This window comes from Biomphalaria glabrata, chromosome 12, assembly GCF_947242115.1.
Source record: "Biomphalaria glabrata chromosome 12, xgBioGlab47.1, whole genome shotgun sequence".
Taxonomy (NCBI): Eukaryota; Metazoa; Mollusca; class Gastropoda; family Planorbidae; genus Biomphalaria; species Biomphalaria glabrata.
This window is the reverse complement of record NC_074722.1, coordinates 24,101,051-24,121,607: the sequence shown is the minus strand read 5'-3', so window position 1 is coordinate 24,121,607 and position 20,557 is coordinate 24,101,051. Positions and strand designations below refer to the sequence as shown.

Here is a 20,557-nt window from a genome sequence, read left to right as displayed (position 1 = left end):
AAGTGTTATACCATCAAAGTGTTAGACTTCAGTCAAAGTATTAGGCTTCAGTTATTGTGTTATACCATCAGTCAAAGTGTTATACCATCAAAGTGTTAGACTTCAGTCAAAGTGTTAGACCTCAGTTATTGTGTTATACCATCAGTCAATGTGTTATACCATCAGTCAATGTGTTAGTCTACTTGTAGGGGGAAAAAATGTGATGGCAATTTTTTATTCAGACAAGTCTCGAAATACTGAAATAACCGTTGGCTAGTCTGACTAGATTATTATTGTCCTTCCTTCAAAGCAAACACCATGAGCAGGCAACAAATGATGGCATTATGTGGATAATGGAATTCTAACCAATGGTTTGAGAAGGCAACACATTTTGAACAACAAAAGATTCCAGGTAGAAGACGTGTTTTGAGGCATTATTTTTTTTTAATTTATTTCACAGCTATAAATGTTTCAAAACTATTCAAGGTGATAAGGTGAAAAAGAATATTATGCATTTTTATTACTCCATAATTCATCAAAATGTAATTTTACAAGTACCATATTTCTTGACGCACACTGACAACATGTAGTCATGGCTACAATGACATCTCAATGATGACATCAAGTTTGATAAAAGCAAGAAACATGACAGTCATGTGTGAAAGAATACCCTGACCAAACAAAGTTTAAGGCTTAAATATTGTTAAAAAAAAAAAGTAAAGTATCTATTTCAGTCTTCCTGATCTATAGGGTAGATGATGTAAAGGTCATCTGTTTCTATGGCCTTTGGTTAATGAGGGAGTCATGAGAGCAGGGCAATGACCGATCATCTATACTTTTCCCCAACTATTGTCAGGTACCCATTAGAGATGGGTGGACTCTGGAGCATCCTATAAATTCTGATATTCAAACTCCCTGTCTATCAAACTCAAGACCCCTCACTTTGGAAGCCAGGCACTTACCACTCAGCCACCACAAGCAAATATATATATATTAAAACATTGCCTTCAAGAAATTTGTGCATTAGGAATGTATAATAACTTATAAGTACAGCAAAGCATCATTGAAGGGCAAAAACACACACATTTTCTAGTATATTTTTTAACCCTGGGAAGCGAAAATAATTTAGAAAGTGGCAGGTTTCTTTGTATAGAAACAAGTGATGGGACAATAGAATAAAATAAATGTGTACTAGAACTTAGAAAAAAGACTTCACATTAAGGGCAATACATGTGACCTTCAGGTTATGCATAATTTTGTTCTAAAGGATTAATGGTTCTGAACCAAATTTCAAATGGTTCTGTCTTCATCATTTTAGGTCTTTGTAACTATTTGTAAATTTAAAATAATGTAAATTATATTTATTTTTAGTACAAAACAAAGATACTGTATAAAGCAATGTCATTTTCAAACAATAACTTAAAATTTGGCAATATTAACATGAACATTGGAAGAAAATTGGAAGACTACAAAAATTATAATGATCTGAATGTTTTCACAGATATCATTGAGAAACAATTGATGATGATACATTTAGTTTAACTATTTTATTTTTCAAAAGTAAGGATTGTGTAATCACAGAGTGACCACAGCTTATCACAATTTGTAAATAGATTTAGATTTGAAAAACATTGATCAAAACATTGTATATTTTTCAGATATTTCAAAGCATTATTAACATAAATGCAGTGAAAAACTTTAAAATAAACGTTTAAAAAAAACAGCTTGTCATATAGAATAAGCTCAAAACAAACTAAGGTGTTTAGAAATGATAAACATTTTGTATATTGTCAAAAACAAAAATAGCAAGGTTACATTGTTCTAGAAGGAAACTTTTCCTAAATGAAGAAAAAATAAATTATGACAAAAATAATGCTCAACAAAGAAGCTTACATTTTTTTTTCATACAATACATAAAGTAATTTCTAATAAAAAAAATATGCAGCTCAATTATAACAATACTGTTTCAGTGTACAAATATTTATAGGTACACAGGATGAGAGACAAACTAGAGATTACTTGTTCTTTGTTGTGAATGCAGTTGTCAATTTTTTGTCCCTGTGTAAGTGTCAGTGGTTCTCAAACTTCAGAATATTTAAGAAACTTAAGAACTCCTTTCAATACTGTTAATTCAAGTGTACACCACTGTATCATGTATCTGTTGATTTCCTTTATTGCTGTAGTGTGTGGCAACATATTAAGTACTATGATGCTTCATAAAGTACTTAGCACAAATATATTATGTTTAAAACAAATACATTACAGCCTTTTTTTTTTTCAAACCAAGCTTACTTACCTATGCAGATGGATGGATATAATAAAATGTCTTAAGACATTCACTCTTTTAGCACAGGAAATTTTATGTAAATGGACCAGCTGTTTATTAAGGCCAAAATTATTGTTTATTTATGTAGACTTATTTCGCAGAAGTCACAGAATTTTTCACATGGATAATACAATATATGAAGATTTGCTTACACCATAGAAGTTCAATGTTTAAAATATGCAAGGACTTTGGCAGGCCATTCAATCAAAGTTCAGTTGTTTGGTCACAGTAAGAAAAAGATTACCCTGAGTTCGAACTTAAGATGAGGAGACTTGCAAAAACATGTAATGCTTCAGCATATTTATTTATGAAGCAATGGATCCAGCATACTGTGGCAGTGAGTTGTAAAAGATAATGGTGAAAAAGGCAGTTGAAAATGGTCCAAGAGAACAAAGGAAGGAGAGTCTTAACTTAAAAAAAATTAAATATAAAGAATTCTTAAAATAAAAAAGATATCTAAAACAATTTTGTAAATGGACAAAGAGACCCAATTATTTGGTTAATCAACAAGACTAAAACCTGTTATACAAGGTGATTAAAAAAGAATGTGCCAAAACCATTGCGATATATTTCTAAAATAAAACATAAATACCTAACAGGACACAGGTGCTGTATGTAACTTCCATGTTTTTATTTTATCCTTTACAAGTGCTCAATGTGAGGGAACAGACAACATCAAGCTTATATGAAAATTTCTACCAAAAGCCCTGGATTAGGAGAAAAAGAACTAAGGACCTTGCTCTCTGTGCTTGACATACCCGGTTCTCTAACCTCACTCTGTGCAACTTTTTCTTGTGAAAGTATGTTACTGAAAGTTTTGTTCCACTGTGACCAGTAAATATCAATGACCCAACAAGGTATCAATTTTTTTATTTGAAATATAGCACAATGGTTTTGGTACATTTTTTTTAGCACCCTGTATACTCATAAATTATATAAAAAGGACAAGCCTTAATACATATATATATAAAATAGGTAATTTAAATGCTAAAAAAGAATAAAAAGAAACAAAAATAAATGATAAGAATTATGAATTATCCAATGATCTGGTCAGGGTTTGTTGAATGCTGGTAGGAGTGAGGTTGGGAAGAGTATTTAGATGAAGGACTGCAACCGCAAGTCTGTGCTGTTCCATTGATAATGGCATTATACCGGTCTCTAATAACAAAGGCTCCTCTCTTGGGTTCCCTTTGCCTGGTCAGAAGTCCTTTCTTATTCCCAACTACTCTGGTTATACCTGTGTTGGTCAGGACATAATGAACAAGTGGTTAAATAGTCCTTGCCAAAAGTCAATTACTTTTAAAACAATTGTACAAAATAAGAAAAAAATTTTTTTAAAGATGATTTAGATAGTGCATTGTTTGTAAACAGATTTTGTGGTTTCTATTTCTAAGAAAATTAAATCTAGATTTCTAGCAATGCTATTATTTTAGTATTTAATCTACCGTACAAGATTTTTTTCATTTTATATAGTCAGTTACAAGTCTTTGCACATTGTTTTTTTATTGCATTGCTTTACATTATGACTATGATTTATCAAATTACCATCAGGGGTCATAAAATCTGCAAAGTTCCAAACCATTTCCCCCACAAGGAAATCTTGTCTTGCAATGTCAAACTCTTTGTGATACTCTTGAAGGAATTCTGCTTGATATTCTTCAGTGAACACAGAACTTGGAGCCTGGAAACAAAAACACACACACAAACAGTGCTCAACACATACACTAAACAATTGTGTATAGAAGTATGATGTCTACTAGTGAGAATGTGAGCAGGACTAACCCTATGTAAACCTGGCACTGTATCTGCACCATACTCTGTAACAATGATGGGCTTCTTGTGGAGAGTTCTGAAACCTTCAAACCATGTGTGGAGTTGGCGCTGAATAAGCTCCAAGTGGCCAGTATCCTCATACCAACCAAAGTATTTATTGAGACAAACTACGTCCACAAACTGAACCTGGTCAAGCAGAATACAATTTTGTGATGGTTTTTAAACTATGATTTATACAACTTACGTTGACAAAGGACTGTAATAAAAGTAATACAATTTCATAAGCATACTAATCTGATATTGTGAAGTAGCAGTTTAAACTTGTCATTCTTAACCATTCAGCCATTTCTAATAATTCCACTTCTGAATAATATAAAATTAGCCACTTCTGGGAGGGGAAGGAGGCACAGTGGCTGAGGGATAAAGGGCTTGGGGGTCCCAGGTTCGAATCCTGATGAAGACTGGGATTTTTAATTTTGGGATCTTTGGGCGCCTCTGAGTCCACCCAGCTCTAATGGTTACTTAACATTAATTGGGGAAAAGTAAAGGTGGTTGGTCATTGTGCTGGCCACATGATACCCTTATTTACAGTAGGCTACAGAAACAGATGACCTTTACATCATCTGCCCTATAGATCGCAAGGTCTGAAAGTGGAACTTTACTTTACTTTGCATTACTTCTGAGGAGCTTACTGGTAGATAATAATTTTTCAGGATAAAACATATTGAAATGAAAGTGATCTAGCACAATTGTTTACAGTCATATTAATTTATTTAACTGAAAACAATTACATGCATAATTTTCATTTCTAAATTAGCAAAGGAAACGTTATAAGAAATATTTGTGCAATATTTATGACCCAGTGGCATTAATTTCAACTCAAATAAACAGCTAGGCAGCTCAACATTAAAAATTGATTCTAGAACATGATTGCAGGTTAGTGAACTTTTATTTGCAATTTTTACTAGGGAACTATTTAAGAAAATGGATGCAAATTAAGAAAATATTTTACACATTTTTTAAAATTCTACTTCACCATCACTAATACCTTTCCGATAACAGTTGTTATTTAAAAAAAAAAAAATATTTTTTAATTAGGACAGATGAAAAAAGAAAGGACTCAATAATAGGTGCAATGAGTTTACTTGAGTTTAACTTACAGCAACATCATCCTTGTAGGAAGAGGAACAAACAAATGTTACAGGTCTGTGAGCTGGATCATTGTCTCTAGTATATTGAATGACAGTTCTGAAAAGCATTAAAGTCATATTATTTCCTTTATGAATATCAAAACAATTCAAGAACAACACATGCAAGTCACAGTCAGAAAAAAAAAATGACCTTCCTAAACTCACTTGAAGTAATTCAATGCAAGATGTCTTGAAGAGTCTGGCTCATTGGCCACTGACCACATGATTACAGAGGGTTTGTTTTTGTCTCTACGAATCATCTCTGACATGACTTCCAAGTGATGAGCTATGGACTCATTACCCATGTTGTTACTGGGGAATAAAAACAATTGTCACGTGGATGAAGTATGGGTAGAAAGACAAAAAAGAATTCAAAGCAAGACTGATATATTTTAAAACACAGTGCTACTCAAGATAATACATTTGGAATGTATTAGGACATACTAGACATACAAGTAGGCAAAGATGGATACAATCTCAATCTCTGTAGAATCCATTCTTTACTCTATATGTCAACTTATATTTACAAATGACTATTAAAATGGTCATTATTATTATTTGAAGACCACACAAGAAAATCCACAAACATTTACTTACCATATTTTTGTGTGTATAACTTAAGTGTCAGGACAGAGTTCTGGTCAGCCTGGGTCTCCTGTTAACTTTAGAGGAGAAGGGGGGCAACTCATGTTGTTGAATTCTTCAAGACTGATTTCGTCTTGGATTATTTTTACTTTGTGAAATGTTTTTTGAATGGAATGTAACTCATAATAAAACAGTGTGGTTCTTGTTCCTAGTCCAGGACAGTTGGATTTTGGTTATAGAGTTGAAGTATAGATTCTAATTATTTCTGTATAGCTATTATTCAGTCTTTAGGATATTGAGCTGTTATATATTAATTGATACTGGATATTTCATTTGCCAGAACTGTGCCTGTACTATATCCAAAGATACACATAGATATGTTATATAAGTTTCAACAAACAAATAGCAGCTGTACAGGGTTTAAAAATTTAATATCCGGGATTTACTAAATTTATTTTACTCAATCTGAACTGTTTACTAGACGAATGAATAGCCTACTGTTATGACATGATTAGGAAGTAGTTAGGAATTAGTTATTTGTTTCGGGAATAGGGTAAAGTTTTAATTAGCGACAAGTGACATGACAGATCTTTTAAAAATAAGAACGCTCTAAACGACGCTAGAAGGAGGACGCTTATTGTAGAGTAGTAGACTTGAGTACGACATTATTGACATCGGACGATTCCCTTTTGAGTATTAAACATATTTGTAGAACAACATATCAGCGTCGACTACCTATTTGATTGTTTCGGCCTTTCGCCGGTGTTACTGAAATGTTGAGTTCAGCGTTACCTACAGTCAGATCTACACTAGACAGATTGTCAAGAAGCAACACCGCGCGGAGGCTTTAACACTACTAAATAAGGAAGATCACCAGCTGATGCAAATCTGAACAATTGTAAGTCCCATCTCAGCTTCTGGAGAATAGTTCTCCACCATCACCAGATAACTAGGTCAATGACATTGTGTCAAAATAACATATCACAGATATGGCCAAAGTAGGTTCCTATTTCAAACGCGCGTTGGACTCTACATATCGCTTGTTGGAAGAACAACTGGAGAACAATAGTGTCAGTGGGTACAGGCATCTGATGATACAACAACTCTATATAACACAGGGTTAGTAGCACTTTTCCATGACAAAATTTTAGGAGATTTTAGGAGGTTTTTTAAGGATGAAATGTATGATGTGTGTGTGTGTGTGTTTCCTATCCATTTGTGTGATACATAGTAAAACATACACAAAACTAAGCATTTATCAAATCAATTATTGTTATTTGATTTTTAAAATAATAAATATCTTGCCAATATGCACAGAAACAATGTTATCAGCTGTTGTATGTCCACAGAAAATGTAATGAAAGTTATCTTTTAATCAAGTAACAACTTGACTGTCATCTCAAAACCTCAAACAAACATTTTTTTTTCAAAGATTTATTTAAAAACATTACAAATGGTTACTTTTCCATTTTTTTTAAATAAGAAGCATTCTTAGAGATGCCTTATTCATGATGTATCTTCTCTGTGATGGAAATGTACATTTTTAGTTCCTATGTGTATCTTATAGATACTAGAGTCATGGTGTGCATTTGAGGTAATGTTTTATTCTTTTATTAGTTAACTTAAATCCTTTTCATAAACAGAGCCAGTAATATATAGGGTAATAATGGCCTATTTGAATGTTTAGTTGACATTTGCTTACTAAAAATGGCTTTTGGGTTGGGGGGGGGGGGGGGGGGGGAATTAGACCTATTCACGTTTTTTTTCCTAGCAGAATCTTTTTCAACCATATAGGCCTAGTTTCCCTGGCTTTTATGAGTGAAATAATTTTTACGGACTTTTCATAGCTGTATGCGAAATATTTTCGTTAAATCTACAGTAGATCTAGACTCTTTTGATCTAAATCACTAATCACTTTTCACGGCTGTGTGAATATTATCTTCACTAAATTTACAGAAGATCTAGACTCTAAAGCTAATTCGGTAAAATTCGCGGACTTTAACTCTAAGTCACTAAATTTTGCGGACTTTTCACGGCTGTGTGAGAATTATCTTCACTAGATTCTAGTGCTTTATAGTTAATCTAGAGTCTATATATAATTTCACTAAAATTCGCGGACTTTTCGCGGCAGTATGCACATTATCTTCACTGGATATACCGTAGATCTAGAGTCTAGATCTAAGTCACTAAAATTGCGGACTTTTCACTTCTTTGTGTTAATTATCTTCACTAGACTCTAAGTCTAAGTGATTTAGCGTAAATCTAGAATCTAGCGTATTTCTAGAGTAATCTAGACATTAGATGTATCGAGATCATTAAATTGACTAAAATTCACGGAGTTTTCAGGTTAGATGCGAATTATCTTCACTAGATCTAATTTAGATCTAAATCTAAATCTAGATACTATTACAGTTACTAGAGATTAGCTAGATCTAGAAGATTTACCGACTTTCCGCGCGAAGTCACTCTTACACTTACAACAAGAAGATTTTAGGTGAGGGAGGGCCCGGAGGGATGTAGCCTACAAATTAGTCTGGTAATTGCTCTAATTATAGACAATAGTCACTACAGACTAGATCTAGCGCGTCTTTAGTGGTAACAATAAATGGAAACAAACATTTCTAAAATGACTTCAGAAAAATACTGCCAGGTGAAATGCTTGCTTGAGCCAAGGCCATCTTCAATCACGAGATCGCGCTTCACAAGTGGGTGAAAGGCGGTGTAGACGCGTCACTGGTCAGGTCATTAACACAGCCAGCCCGTAAGGTCATGCGATCAAAATGCCTAGTAACGCTGTTGTTATCCCCTCACATTTTTAGCAAGAAATAAGCAAAATTATATTTTAAAAAAAATATTGGGTAAAAATTTTAGGAGAGTGGACAAAATTTTAGGAGACTTTCGGCAATTTTTAGGAGAATTTTAGGATTTTAGGAGACTTTTCATTTTTTAGGAGTTTTTAGGAGCGCTACGAACCCTGATAACAGTAGTTTACTGCAAGTCATGCTTTACACATTCTCTTGATATGTTTACTTTACATGTTTTGGTCCTACCCAAAAATCTCCAGCAGGATCGCCTGGGATGGCTGTGTGCAGGGTTCAAATCAGCAAACGGTATAGAAAACAATGCAGAGTGCATACCAGACAGTCATTCCCTTTGGCTATACACCATTACTAAGCTAATAAATTTAATAATATTGAAGAAAAATTAAACTATTCCATTATTCTAAACTAAGTTGAAACTCGTGACCTACTCATTTTTAATGCCAACTCCTGGGCTCTCATCAATGACAGCCACCCCTTGGCGGTCAGCTAACTCTAATATTTCTTCAGCATAGGGATAGTGAGAAGTCCTTATGCAATTCACTCCCATCCACCTCAGCATGTTGAAGTCTTTGGCTATCAGTGTGTAGTCTAAACCTTTTCCACGGAACTGAAAACACATTGTAATGATTTAATTTCACAAGCTTACAAAGATTAAACTAAATCCTTCTCCTTTACTTTGAAGCACAAACCTTTTATAACACATTAGATTGCTTTTTAAACAATTTTATTTTTTTAATTCTAGAAACAAGAAAATGTGTATTTCATATTCTAGATTTATATTTATATTTATAGATTTAAAAACTGAAAAACAGAAAACGTGAGAAAAAAAAAAGTTTATACAAGTAAAAAAAAAGTAATTTGATTACGTCAGAGTCTTCATGCTTAGCCACACCCAAACAGTAGAATGGCTTTTCATTTATGAGGAATTGGTTTTCTGTTACTCTGATTGTCCTGATACCAAAAGGCTGCCTATATACATCTCCTGAGACATTCACCTGCAAAAAACATTGCTTTAATTAGAAAACAGAGAATATATATCTTGATCCGAGATCTCATAGACTAATCGGACTACTTAAACTAGATCAATTTCTAGAATATATGACAAAAATAGGATAAAAAAATGTATTCTTATTAAAATACATAGATCAGTGATGCCCACCCTAAACTGACTTGCGGGCCATTTTAATTTCCAACACTCATGTGGCAGGCCACATGAACGAAAAGGTACAAAAACAAAAAGAAATCGACCTGAAACTATTTGATAAGAAACTTACATTAATTATTGAGATATTGGAAATTTTATACTATTTTTTTATGTGTCAGAAGTGGCTTCATTTCTTTAATTATAATGTGAGCAACATTGTAGCTAACGTTACAGCTTACTCAATTTTTTGTCTCTTTTTGGCAAATATTCTCAACAATCCTAAAATCTCTAAGCGTAGTTTAATAATCTTTTATTCATGGCTCAAACCAAGAATGCCAACAGATGTGTTTCATAATGTCGTTATTTACGCATTTTTTTAATCAGCCAAACTTTCTTTAGAAATTAAATATTTTAGCTTATCATCTTCCACAAAAAAGTAAAGATCCGTTCTATTTCAGAAACACACAGACATGTTAAAGATTAATAGTGAGGGTCCTATTGTTGGAAAAGATGCATTTTTTCAACATTTTTTTTTTATATTGAACTACACTTTCTGCTGACTTTTAGGCAGGCCAGATAGAACCATGTCACGGGCCAGATATAGCCTGCGGTCCATATTTTTGGCATCACTGACATAAATTATCAATGCTTATGTATTCTGTACACATTTAACTTTGTTTTGACGTTTAAGATGTTCCTTCAGAAATGAAGATTATTATAATCTAGCTCAAACCTCCAGCTGGCAATGTTTAAAGATAAGACTATTAAGTCAACAGTCCAGAGCACATACCACTGTGAGCTTAAGTTGTACAAATGTAATGTAGAGTTTACCTGTAATGTGTATCTATACCCAACCGTCTCATTCATGCCAAAAGGCCACCACAGATTTGGAGATTGGATTGTCAAAGAATCAGCAAGTTTGGAACTCTGTGCAACTACTGCTTCAGAGGCATCAAGGAGAGTCACCTCAACAAACTGAGGAATACCTCCCCCTGCCACAACAGTGTATGTAACATTACCTATGAGACAAGGGAAATAGTTAATGTTAGAAGCCACAAGTGACAATAACAAGTTATTTCATTGCATCTTTTTAGAAAAAAAAAATAAAAAAAGAAGAATCTCAAAAAATTAATAAAAGAGACCCACCTATATTATTGCGCACATCAGTGAGAATGGTAATGTCATCAACATATACAAGTGGAGTAGAGTAGAGACGAACATGACGATGAATGCCACCATAGTTAAAGAAATCCATTTGAAGATTTTGAACAAAATATCCAGGAGGATACCTGAAAAGAGTTACACATTTCTGCCCAATTTAAAACAGGAAATTTAAAGACCAACTATGTTATCATAATGAAAATATTCATTTCACCTATAAATACCACCTATTTCTAGACTTTAACTGCTCTGGGTTCCAACTTTAAAATGAGCAATTGATACTGCAACTCTGATAAATAAAATTATTTCTTTATGTTCAAATAATATAGTTCACTAAGCATTCCTGTTTAATTTTTCATAAAAAGGGACATAAAAAGGGATATTATTGATACTCAGTAATAAGAAAAATACACTATAATTGTTAGTTCCCTTGAGCCCCATAGACGGAACAATGGTAATTTATTTCTAATTAATTCACTCTTAGGGTGTCATCTAACTCTTAGGGAGTAACTTTGCTAGTGCAGACGAGTGCGGCATTACCTCAGCAAAGTAACTTGGTAAATAATATTAGTTACAAAATCTTTATAATGTGTCACTTTATATTTCTCTCATTTCTGTTTTTAAAATTATAGCATTGTTTTAGTGGTTCCATTTTTAGTTTATTTTAAGAGACCCAAAAAAAAAGCTTAATTATACAATAGCTTGGCATGTTTGTGAATCTTTTATGATATTTTATATGACAAAATGAATATTTATAAATTAAATGTATAATTATAAGTTTGAATCTTACAATAAATAAATTTTGTATTAATTTTTTATACAGTTCTTTTTTGTACCAGTACTAAGGTTTAATTTTAAAAAGTAGTTTCTTAAATATTTTATTTTATTTGTAAAGATTTTGTTGCCTATTCATTTTCCTTTGAAATAAATCAAATATGTTTATACAATAAAAATTTTAGTAAGTCAACCCCCTTGCACATTATTGTTCATTCTGGAAAGTTTTTTTTGTCTTTTTTTCAATAAAAAAATATGCACTGAAAGAGTTGATGAAATGATCTTTCTGATATATTTAATATACTAATTAATATTGACTACAAAAGTGTTGATGTGCCAAGTTCCAGCTTGATATGATAATGAGGGTCAAAATAAAGTGTTCAAGTTTTTTAACTAAGAGTGTGAGTTCCCCCTTTCAGATCTGGCGACCTATACCTCAGATGATGTAAAGGTCATCTGTTTCTGTGGCCCATGATTAACAAGGGTGTCATGTAGCCAGCACAACAACCACATGCCTTTATTTTTCACAGACTAATGTCAGGTACCCCTTAGAACTGAATGGACTCGAGGTGCCCAGAGATCTCGAAATTTAAAACCCCAGTCTTCACCAGGAACCCGGCTCAGAAGCCAAGCGCTTTATCCCTCAGCCACAGCACCTTCCTCTTAAGTAAAGTTCCTCTTTCACACCTTGCAATATATAGAGTTGATGATAGGCATTGAAAAATTGATGAAAAACTGGGCAAGAGTAGTCTTTTTTCCCAACAGTAACACAAGAATCAAGGTGAATTTCTATCAGATGAAATAGGCCTTCAAATCCATTTAAATTTATTATCTAATACTTTTAAAAAAATAAGATACAAAAAAAAAAAACACTCTCAGTATGTTCAGCACAACCATAAATATATATGAAATAAAAAGAAACTAGACACACAAAAAAACATAGCATATACATTGAAACCCCCCCCCCCCCCCCCCCCAAAAAAAAAAAAAAATTCCCCAACTATACACATATGTTTACCCAAAGTTTAAAACATCAAGCGATAGCCCATCTACTTAGAATGCACATTTTATTTATAAACCTACATAGAGGTGTCCGTCTGATATTGAATTGTTCCAGGTGGCAGTGTGGTTGGTGAGAGTGTATTGTTAATGGCCACTGTGACAAGATTAGAGCTGTCATAGTTGAGAAGGTGCTGCACCTCAGCTTCAAATGGAAGATGACCTCCATTATGGCTCATGACCTCTCTACCATTCAACCACTGAAGAATAGTTAGATGGAATATTTATTACTCACAGTCCAGTGTACTGTTTTTAATAAACAAATTGTATTATTGCTAGGAAATTACCTATTTTTGACATTCATGGCTATATATGGCTATAAGTTTTTGTTTTTTTTTCATCTTGGTCTACAACATAAGTTGTTTTTTTTATTCATTTCTTTTTTTCTACCAATACTGAACTGGATAATGGTGAAGAAAAACTTAACACTGTTTAAACAATTATAGTAAAACTTAGTTGAAGGACAAAGATATTTATTTGACATTGACAGTTCTTTCAACATGTTCAACCTTCCACTTGACCTGCACTTCAAGCACTGAAATGATTTGCTTTATCATAAATAAAATTGGACCTAAAATTCCTATTGATATGAGTAGCAGATAAAGTCTTACTTTTATCCTGGGCATTGCATTCCTTACCCTTAAAACTTTATCTAAACTCACAATGACAGATTTGAATTGTACATGTGATTACAATACATGATATGTATCAAAATAACAATTATTTCCTTCAAAAACCCTATTTCATGGCCAATGGGCAGTAGGCTATTAATTAGCCAGTATCAACCAGATTAAATTTTATAAACAGATGTCATATTTTCAGAATAAAAATGATTTAAGCTAACTGTTTTGTGCATTATGCTGGAAGCTAAAAGCTAAAGAAAAACTCAAAAATCCATATAAACTATTTAACTTACATTTAAAGTTTATAATTAATCAGTTACTTCAAAGATAAAATAATTGCTAATTACTCATATAAATTGTAACACCATAAGGGATATGTGTTTTAAAAATCTTTCTTACCACGTATGTGAAATAGTGGGCACTATCAAATCTCAAGACAACTCTTTTACCACTAGCCCAGCCAGAGGTTACATAAAAGCTTCTGTCATACCACACCCATCCAACGAAATCTCGTAACGATTTATCTTCTGTCACATCATTGAAGCTAGATGGAACTGGCATGTCAATCACAGGGCCTGTCTGGAAAAAAATTGATTTACATTTATAGTTACATATTTGGAATTTTATTTAGGTGAAAAAAATAATTTCACAATACAGCTGATATTAGTGCAATGAACAATTTATAGTAAATCTTGACTAATTTTATATTTTCAGCAAACCTACATTGGTACACAGTACAAGTATTTATTATTCTATTTCAGCAAAACAGATACAGCCCAACAATGTTCATCTTCGATCATATATGATGTTTGCAAGCTATGGCTCCTAACATACATTTGGAAAGCGCAATCAGACTAACATCAAGAAATCTATATTAATAATTAGTTATTTACACTTTATATATAATATTTTAATGCAAGATTTTTTGTCAATCTTATATAATTATCTCTAAAGATTAAAATTTTACAGCATTGAAATTATGAAAATAAAGTTTTTGTTGTTTTTTACAAAGCTTATATCAACTCACTCTGTCTGTCTGGTAAAAAGTTTGTACATGTTATTTCTCCCATACTCAATCTCAGTTTAAGTTGAAATTTTGCACAATTATTTCTTTTACCTGACAAAAACAAGAATCAATAAAATAAATGAACCAATTAGTTAATTAACTATAGGTAATTAATTATTTTGTTTGGTATCTTGAACAAAGGAAATAAATCATACTTGACAGATGTTGAGAAGTTGAGCTAGTCCCATTGAGGACTCTTGAGGTTCGAGTGAACATTTTTTTTACGCATTTAAAACATTCACAACTTGTCCAGACAAGTGATAGGATTATAGCCCATTGAAAAAGCTAAAAGCTAAACAAAAACAATTGGTAAAAATATTTCTTATCGTACAGATTTATAATTATGTCTAGGCTTATTATACATATATAATTACGTGGCTGATCCAAACTAATTGATACAATTCATGGGCGTAGCCAGGATTTTTTGGGGGGAAGGGGGAAAAAAATTATATATGTGTGTATGTGTACATAATTAATCTTTATTACATTCTGACCCTTTCGGAAGACGTTTATTGTAGACTCCCCGCGCTTGCCAGCAAGGGGGTCTAGGGGAACTCGCAGCAATCCCCCAGCGCGGGGCAAAGCCCCGCTGCCGAGCATTATTTCTGGTATTGAAAGCCAACAAAATGCATATTCTACAGTGCTTTATCTTGCTATTAAAAAGTTTTATTTCAAAAACCTAACGTGCTATTCTTACTGACGTAGACCCTCTCGTGCCACTCGGCGCATTTTACGGCAAGCTGTTCGCAACTCTTATTTTGCGAACATGCGACGTTCTGTCACAACCTTTCTAAGGATTCGACTCCCAGTTCGGCATATGATTTCTTTGATTTAGACCCGATCTCTATGACTGACTCCTAAAATCTGTCTGAGCCATCTTTGTTGAGCCACATTTAATGTTTTTCAATTTCGGCAGAAGACTATTCACACTTTAGGCCTATTAATGGAGCCCAAGCCACTGGTAGAAATTTGTAACCTTTCTTGACTACGCTCTATACGACTATGCCTGTATTTCGCTTTAGATTTTATATCGAAAAGGAAAGTTTTTTCGTCAAATCATCTTTTGAGGGGTTTTAAACTAAAAAATCTCTGGAGTTTTTTTTGTGTTGTTTTTTTTTTTAATTCAAAACCCCATTTAGCTACGATCTTAGAATTTGGTGACTGTAGTTTGCTTTAAAATAATATTGAAGAGAGAGGTTTTCAACTCTAAACGCTCTGTAGGGGAATTTTAAACTCAAAACCATCTGGAGGGGTTTTAAACTTTAAAGAAAAAGCCATCAACTCAAAACCCCTTTGGCTACGCTCATAGATTTTATAGTGTGTAATTTGCTTTTTTTTATATTGAAAAGGTACTTTTTAGCTTCAAACCCCCAACTGGAGGGGGGGTTAAACTCAAAACCCCTTTGGCTACGCTCATAGAATTTTGAATGTGTAATTTGCTTTTTTTATATTGAAGAGGGGGTTTATCGTAAATTTTGGAGGGGGTTTTAAATTCCTTAAACTGTGCTGTTGGAATCTGGGGATTGTTGTTTGCATTTTTTTGTTTTGTTTTATAGAAGAGGGGGATTTAACTTCAAAAACCTCTGGTAGGGGGTTTAAAACTCAAAACCCCCTGTAGGTGGTTTTAAACTCAAAGCCCCTGGTAGAGGGTTTTAAACTCAAAACCCCCTGGTAGAGGGATTTGTATCTCAAAACCCCCTGATAGGGTTTTTTTAAAATCTCAAAACCCCCTGGCAGGGGGTTTTAAACTCAAAACCCCTTGGTAGAGGGTTTTTAACTCAAAACCCCCTCGGCGTGCTGTGGTAAGTGATGATTTAGTATTAAAATCTCACCTATAATAAACAAAATGAAAGCAAAAATCAGTCACTTAATTCCGTTCCCCGCGGGGGGGGGGGGGGGGGGGGGGGGGGGGGTTACTTCATTTCTGGGGGGGGGGTTTGAACCCCAAGAACCCCCCCCTGGCTATGCCCATGATACAATTACACGTAATTTAAGCTTTGTTTTTTGTGTCATTTTTCAAACACATTGCTCAATGTTTTTAACTATGATTTTGTTAACAATTTATCCTAAATTTAAAATAAGTATCAAAAAGTTTCTGTTGGAAAGCCTATTAAGTAATTTTAAGTGTCAACAAATATTTTATTTTATCGCTTTTCAATGTGGTCCACCTTTATCAAAGAAAAAAAATTTTTTTTTTGTACTTCTATCTCAGCATTAAAATAGAACTTAGCACATGCATTATTCTGTTGAAATGTTCATTTCAAATATCTCTATTGGTTTCAACATTATAAACATTTATGTGCAAATATGTATTCTAATTCTGTTGGTTTTCAACATCTACTCCCCCACAAATGGCTTAAAACAAAACATTGTTAATAGATATCACAGGTTTAAAATTGTAATAATTATCATAACATAATCGTGCATTTGTGTTGAAAAGGCTAATTTTCTAAAACTAAAATGGTCATAACTTTTATTCTTATTAAAATTAATTTACTTCAAAGCATAAATGATGCATCACTGAGGTTCAAACTCCATTCAAAAAAGATTTATCTCACCTTACAGTATTTACTAGTTTCATTTAGATTAATTGAATTTGAAATTTTTATCAATGTAATCATCTAACCCTAGATAATAATTTATATAGATCTAGATCTAAATTATATTATAGAGACAGATTATCTTTTTTTGGTCTACGCTGTCTAGACTCTAACTCTAGATCTATATTCTATAGTCTATAGGATGAGGGCAACTCTAGACTATGGCTAGTGACTAACCTAGATGATGTAGAATTCTAGAAATCTAATATTATATATACTGTAGTAAATCCAGTGGCGGGCTGAAAGGGTTAATGTGTGCGGCCTACTGACACTCACGACTGAGGCCAATCACACAGGTCAAAGGCTGTTGAACAAAGGGACAATACTGCAAGTGTGACCCATGTTGAGGTCACGTGACTGAAAGCCTTAACGGTCGAGAGACAATATGTAAAGAAAGGATAGTAAAGTCCAGGACAGCAGGAGCAAGCAGTAAGGACTATAATCTACAAAGTGAGTCCTCGAAAATGTAGCCGTATGAGCTAGAGAGAATTGTAGTGATTAGTTAGTCAGTTCTGTTGTGTAGCAAAGCATTTGAATTTAGTGTAGCCAATTGTGTTTAATGGCTGTTGTTGATGTAATTGTAAATAAACCGCCACCTTGTTAATTGAAGCTCTTGTTGTCAAGTTCTTGTGTTAGATGTGCTGCTAAGCAGTGTTAACAGAAAGCCTGATAGAGAATAACGTACGTAACAATACTAATATAGATATATCTGTCTATTTCTTCTAGATCTAGTCTAGATTTAGACCTAGGACCAAGTAAGACCTAGATCTAGATCTAGTATAAGTCTAAGTTATTAAGTATCTCACTAATCATGACTAATGTCTAATCTCAGATATAGAAAAGAAATAAAAATTAAAAAAATCAATACCTCCACTAGCGGTTTTTTCCACCAAAGTTCTTGAAATCCTTTGTTTCTTGTTGGCGAGTTATCAGCTCTGAACTGCCACATTCCGTCTAAAAATTTAGAATCTCTACTTTCACTTTCCTTGGGATAAAGCATTCCAACGCCTCCAAATGCAGATTTTATTGTTATTAACACTAACACTAGAGCTAGTGCTTGAAGCATTTTATGCAGCACTAAAAATGAATGTTTATTTTGAAAAGTGATATTTAGATCTATCAAAATATTACATCTAAATCTAGATCTAGAGCCCAAGTTTTGTGATCAATAAGGCTTATAGCCGCATTATATAGATCTATTATGTTTATAGTCAATAAATTGTTTTTGTTAGCGCAGATGTTTTCAATTAGTCACATGACCTGGTCACATGAAGAGATGTAAGAAAAAAAAAGCTATTAGCCCGTATACAGCCAGATATCTGATCCACTAGACCAGCGGTTCTCAACCTTTGTAGCTCCGCGAATAAAAACATTTTTGTTCATTGGCCTAAGTAAATGTGATTTAACTAATGTTATACAATCGCAGTCAAATGTATATATCTGATTTCATTGTTTGAAACTGAGCATAGCAAAAGCTTTATTTAGTTAAAAATAAATTAGCACTTCGATTACAAATGCAAAATCGTACAGTGTTTGATAAGGTAAACTACATTGTTACAAAATTATTGTGACAAACACGCCAGAGTTAATTCGAATGTTTAGCTTTCACCATAGATGCTTACGCTCCATCATGGACATACGGTGGCAATTTAAGACCGCACTACAAACTGCGATGTCCTTGCGAACGCCGGTGTGGACAGTATAGAGCAGCGGTTCTCAACCTTTTTAGCTCAGCGACCCCCCTAATACGATTCCCCACTAAGCGGCGACCCCAACCGTAAAATTTATTTTGTTCATAGGCATAGGTAGACCCTAAATATCATTTTGCTAATGTTATAAAATCATAATCAAATTTTAAATGTATAGGCTATATATCTGACCTCCATGATGTATCTACATAGCAAAAGCATCATCTAATTTTACTTGCTTAAATTACAAAAAAAAAAAAAAAAAAAAAGTTATCTTTAATGTATACCATCTATGATAAATGTGCTTGTTACAACACTGAAGTAATCGTATGGAAAAAAAAACTTCCAATGAAAAATAGACGGGAAACCGACATTTCCGATGGTCTTAGGCGACCCCTGGCAAATGGTCATTCGACCCCAAAAGGGGTCGCGACCCACAGGTTGAGAACCCCTGGTATAGAGAGACTTCTTATGGTCCAACAATTACGCTGGGCAGGGCACGTATCCCGTATGGGGGGACGAACGTATGCCAAGGCAGTCTTTTTTGGTGAGCTAAAAGGTGGTCGACGTAACAGAGGTGCCCCACGGAAATGCTTTAAAGACCAGCTTAGGCGCCAACTTGCCTTGGCTGTTATGGAAGAGACAACTGGCTGCATGCGGCCTCAGAACGAGACAGCTGGAGCAGTGGCGTCACTAGGCAGGTGCGGAGGGTGCGGGCTGCACCGGGTGACACCCACCAGGGGGTGACACCCAAGTGGGAAAAATGCACTTTTCCAAAATGCAACTTTAAAAAAAAATTACTGCCTCGAATGTCTCTCACAGTTTAATATCAATATGTCCCAACCCTTTTTAATTGAAATCTATTTGACTTCATTATGTGTTGTAGACGCCAGGAGAAAGAGTTTCTGAAGCTCAGAAATTTAGAAACGCTTGGCGCCGGGGCTTCGCTCCGGATAACTTTGAGTGAATTTAAGGCACTCCCCTATACATCTTATCTGACCAGATGAGTGGTGAACGTAACATTTTTTGTTACAATGTGTTGAAAAACACACAGGCGTAAGTCTCTCGCACGCCATTTGACGCATAAGGCTGCAATCTTTCTACACGGAAATCAGTCTAAGGCGACTTTCAAAGCCACTTCTCAGCAAGTGCCCACGATATTCAGGAGTTCTACAAAGCTGTGACGCCAGGTTAGACGTGAACGGCCATGTTTTTTATTTCCTCTTTTCGGCTTTCATGTTACGGCTAACTTAGGTAAAGTGTTTCGTCTTGTCTAATGATATGTCTCACAAATGCCAATGGACGTTCAGTCGCCACTTCCATTAGACGGCGAATGCCTGTGTGCAAAAATATTTCTCTATTGGTAACATTATCTCGGGAGGATTTGTAGGATCCTTCTCAGCCATCACTACTCAGTCTCTTTTCAATCTGCCACGGCTCGAAGCGTAGATGGGCGTTGGGACAATGATTCGATTGAGTAGGTGGATTTTAATCTCAAGGCTAATTGATTTTTTGGTTCAGATAGGCCGCACTTATTGAAAGACGGCTCCTGCTTTCCAATCCGGCATGCAACATCATGAGATATATCTCCATCACTGCCTAAATAGGTTAACTCTACTATTTGTTCAAGATCTGTGTGACCAATGTTGATCGGGAAGTGGGTAACCTGCACCCTATATGAATAAATTTGAGGGGTCTTTATCCGTCAGCTCGTGTATACATTTAATTGTATTTAAAGTAATGCTATGTCTTCTGTCTGATCCAACT

At 34.2% G+C, this 20,557-nt stretch overlaps 1 protein-coding gene across 1 annotated transcript; it reads right to left on the bottom strand.

The window, feature by feature from the left end:
* Positions 1 to 403: 403 nt before the first annotated feature.
* LOC106061342 (beta-glucuronidase-like) lies at positions 404 to 18,378 on the bottom strand. The gene is made up of 12 exons (XM_056005374.1): positions 17,971 to 18,378; positions 13,836 to 14,015; positions 12,838 to 13,013; positions 10,966 to 11,108; positions 10,651 to 10,838; positions 9,542 to 9,670; positions 9,104 to 9,282; positions 5,434 to 5,580; positions 5,239 to 5,326; positions 4,088 to 4,264; positions 3,851 to 3,986; positions 404 to 3,542 (listed from the first exon to the last, which is right to left on the bottom strand). The coding sequence occupies exons 1-12, from the start codon at positions 18,166 to 18,168 to the stop codon at positions 3,340 to 3,342; spliced, it is 1,944 nt and encodes a 647-aa protein (XP_055861349.1). The 5' UTR covers positions 18,169 to 18,378; the 3' UTR covers positions 404 to 3,339.
* Between the last annotated feature and the right edge of the window lie 2,179 nt (positions 18,379 to 20,557).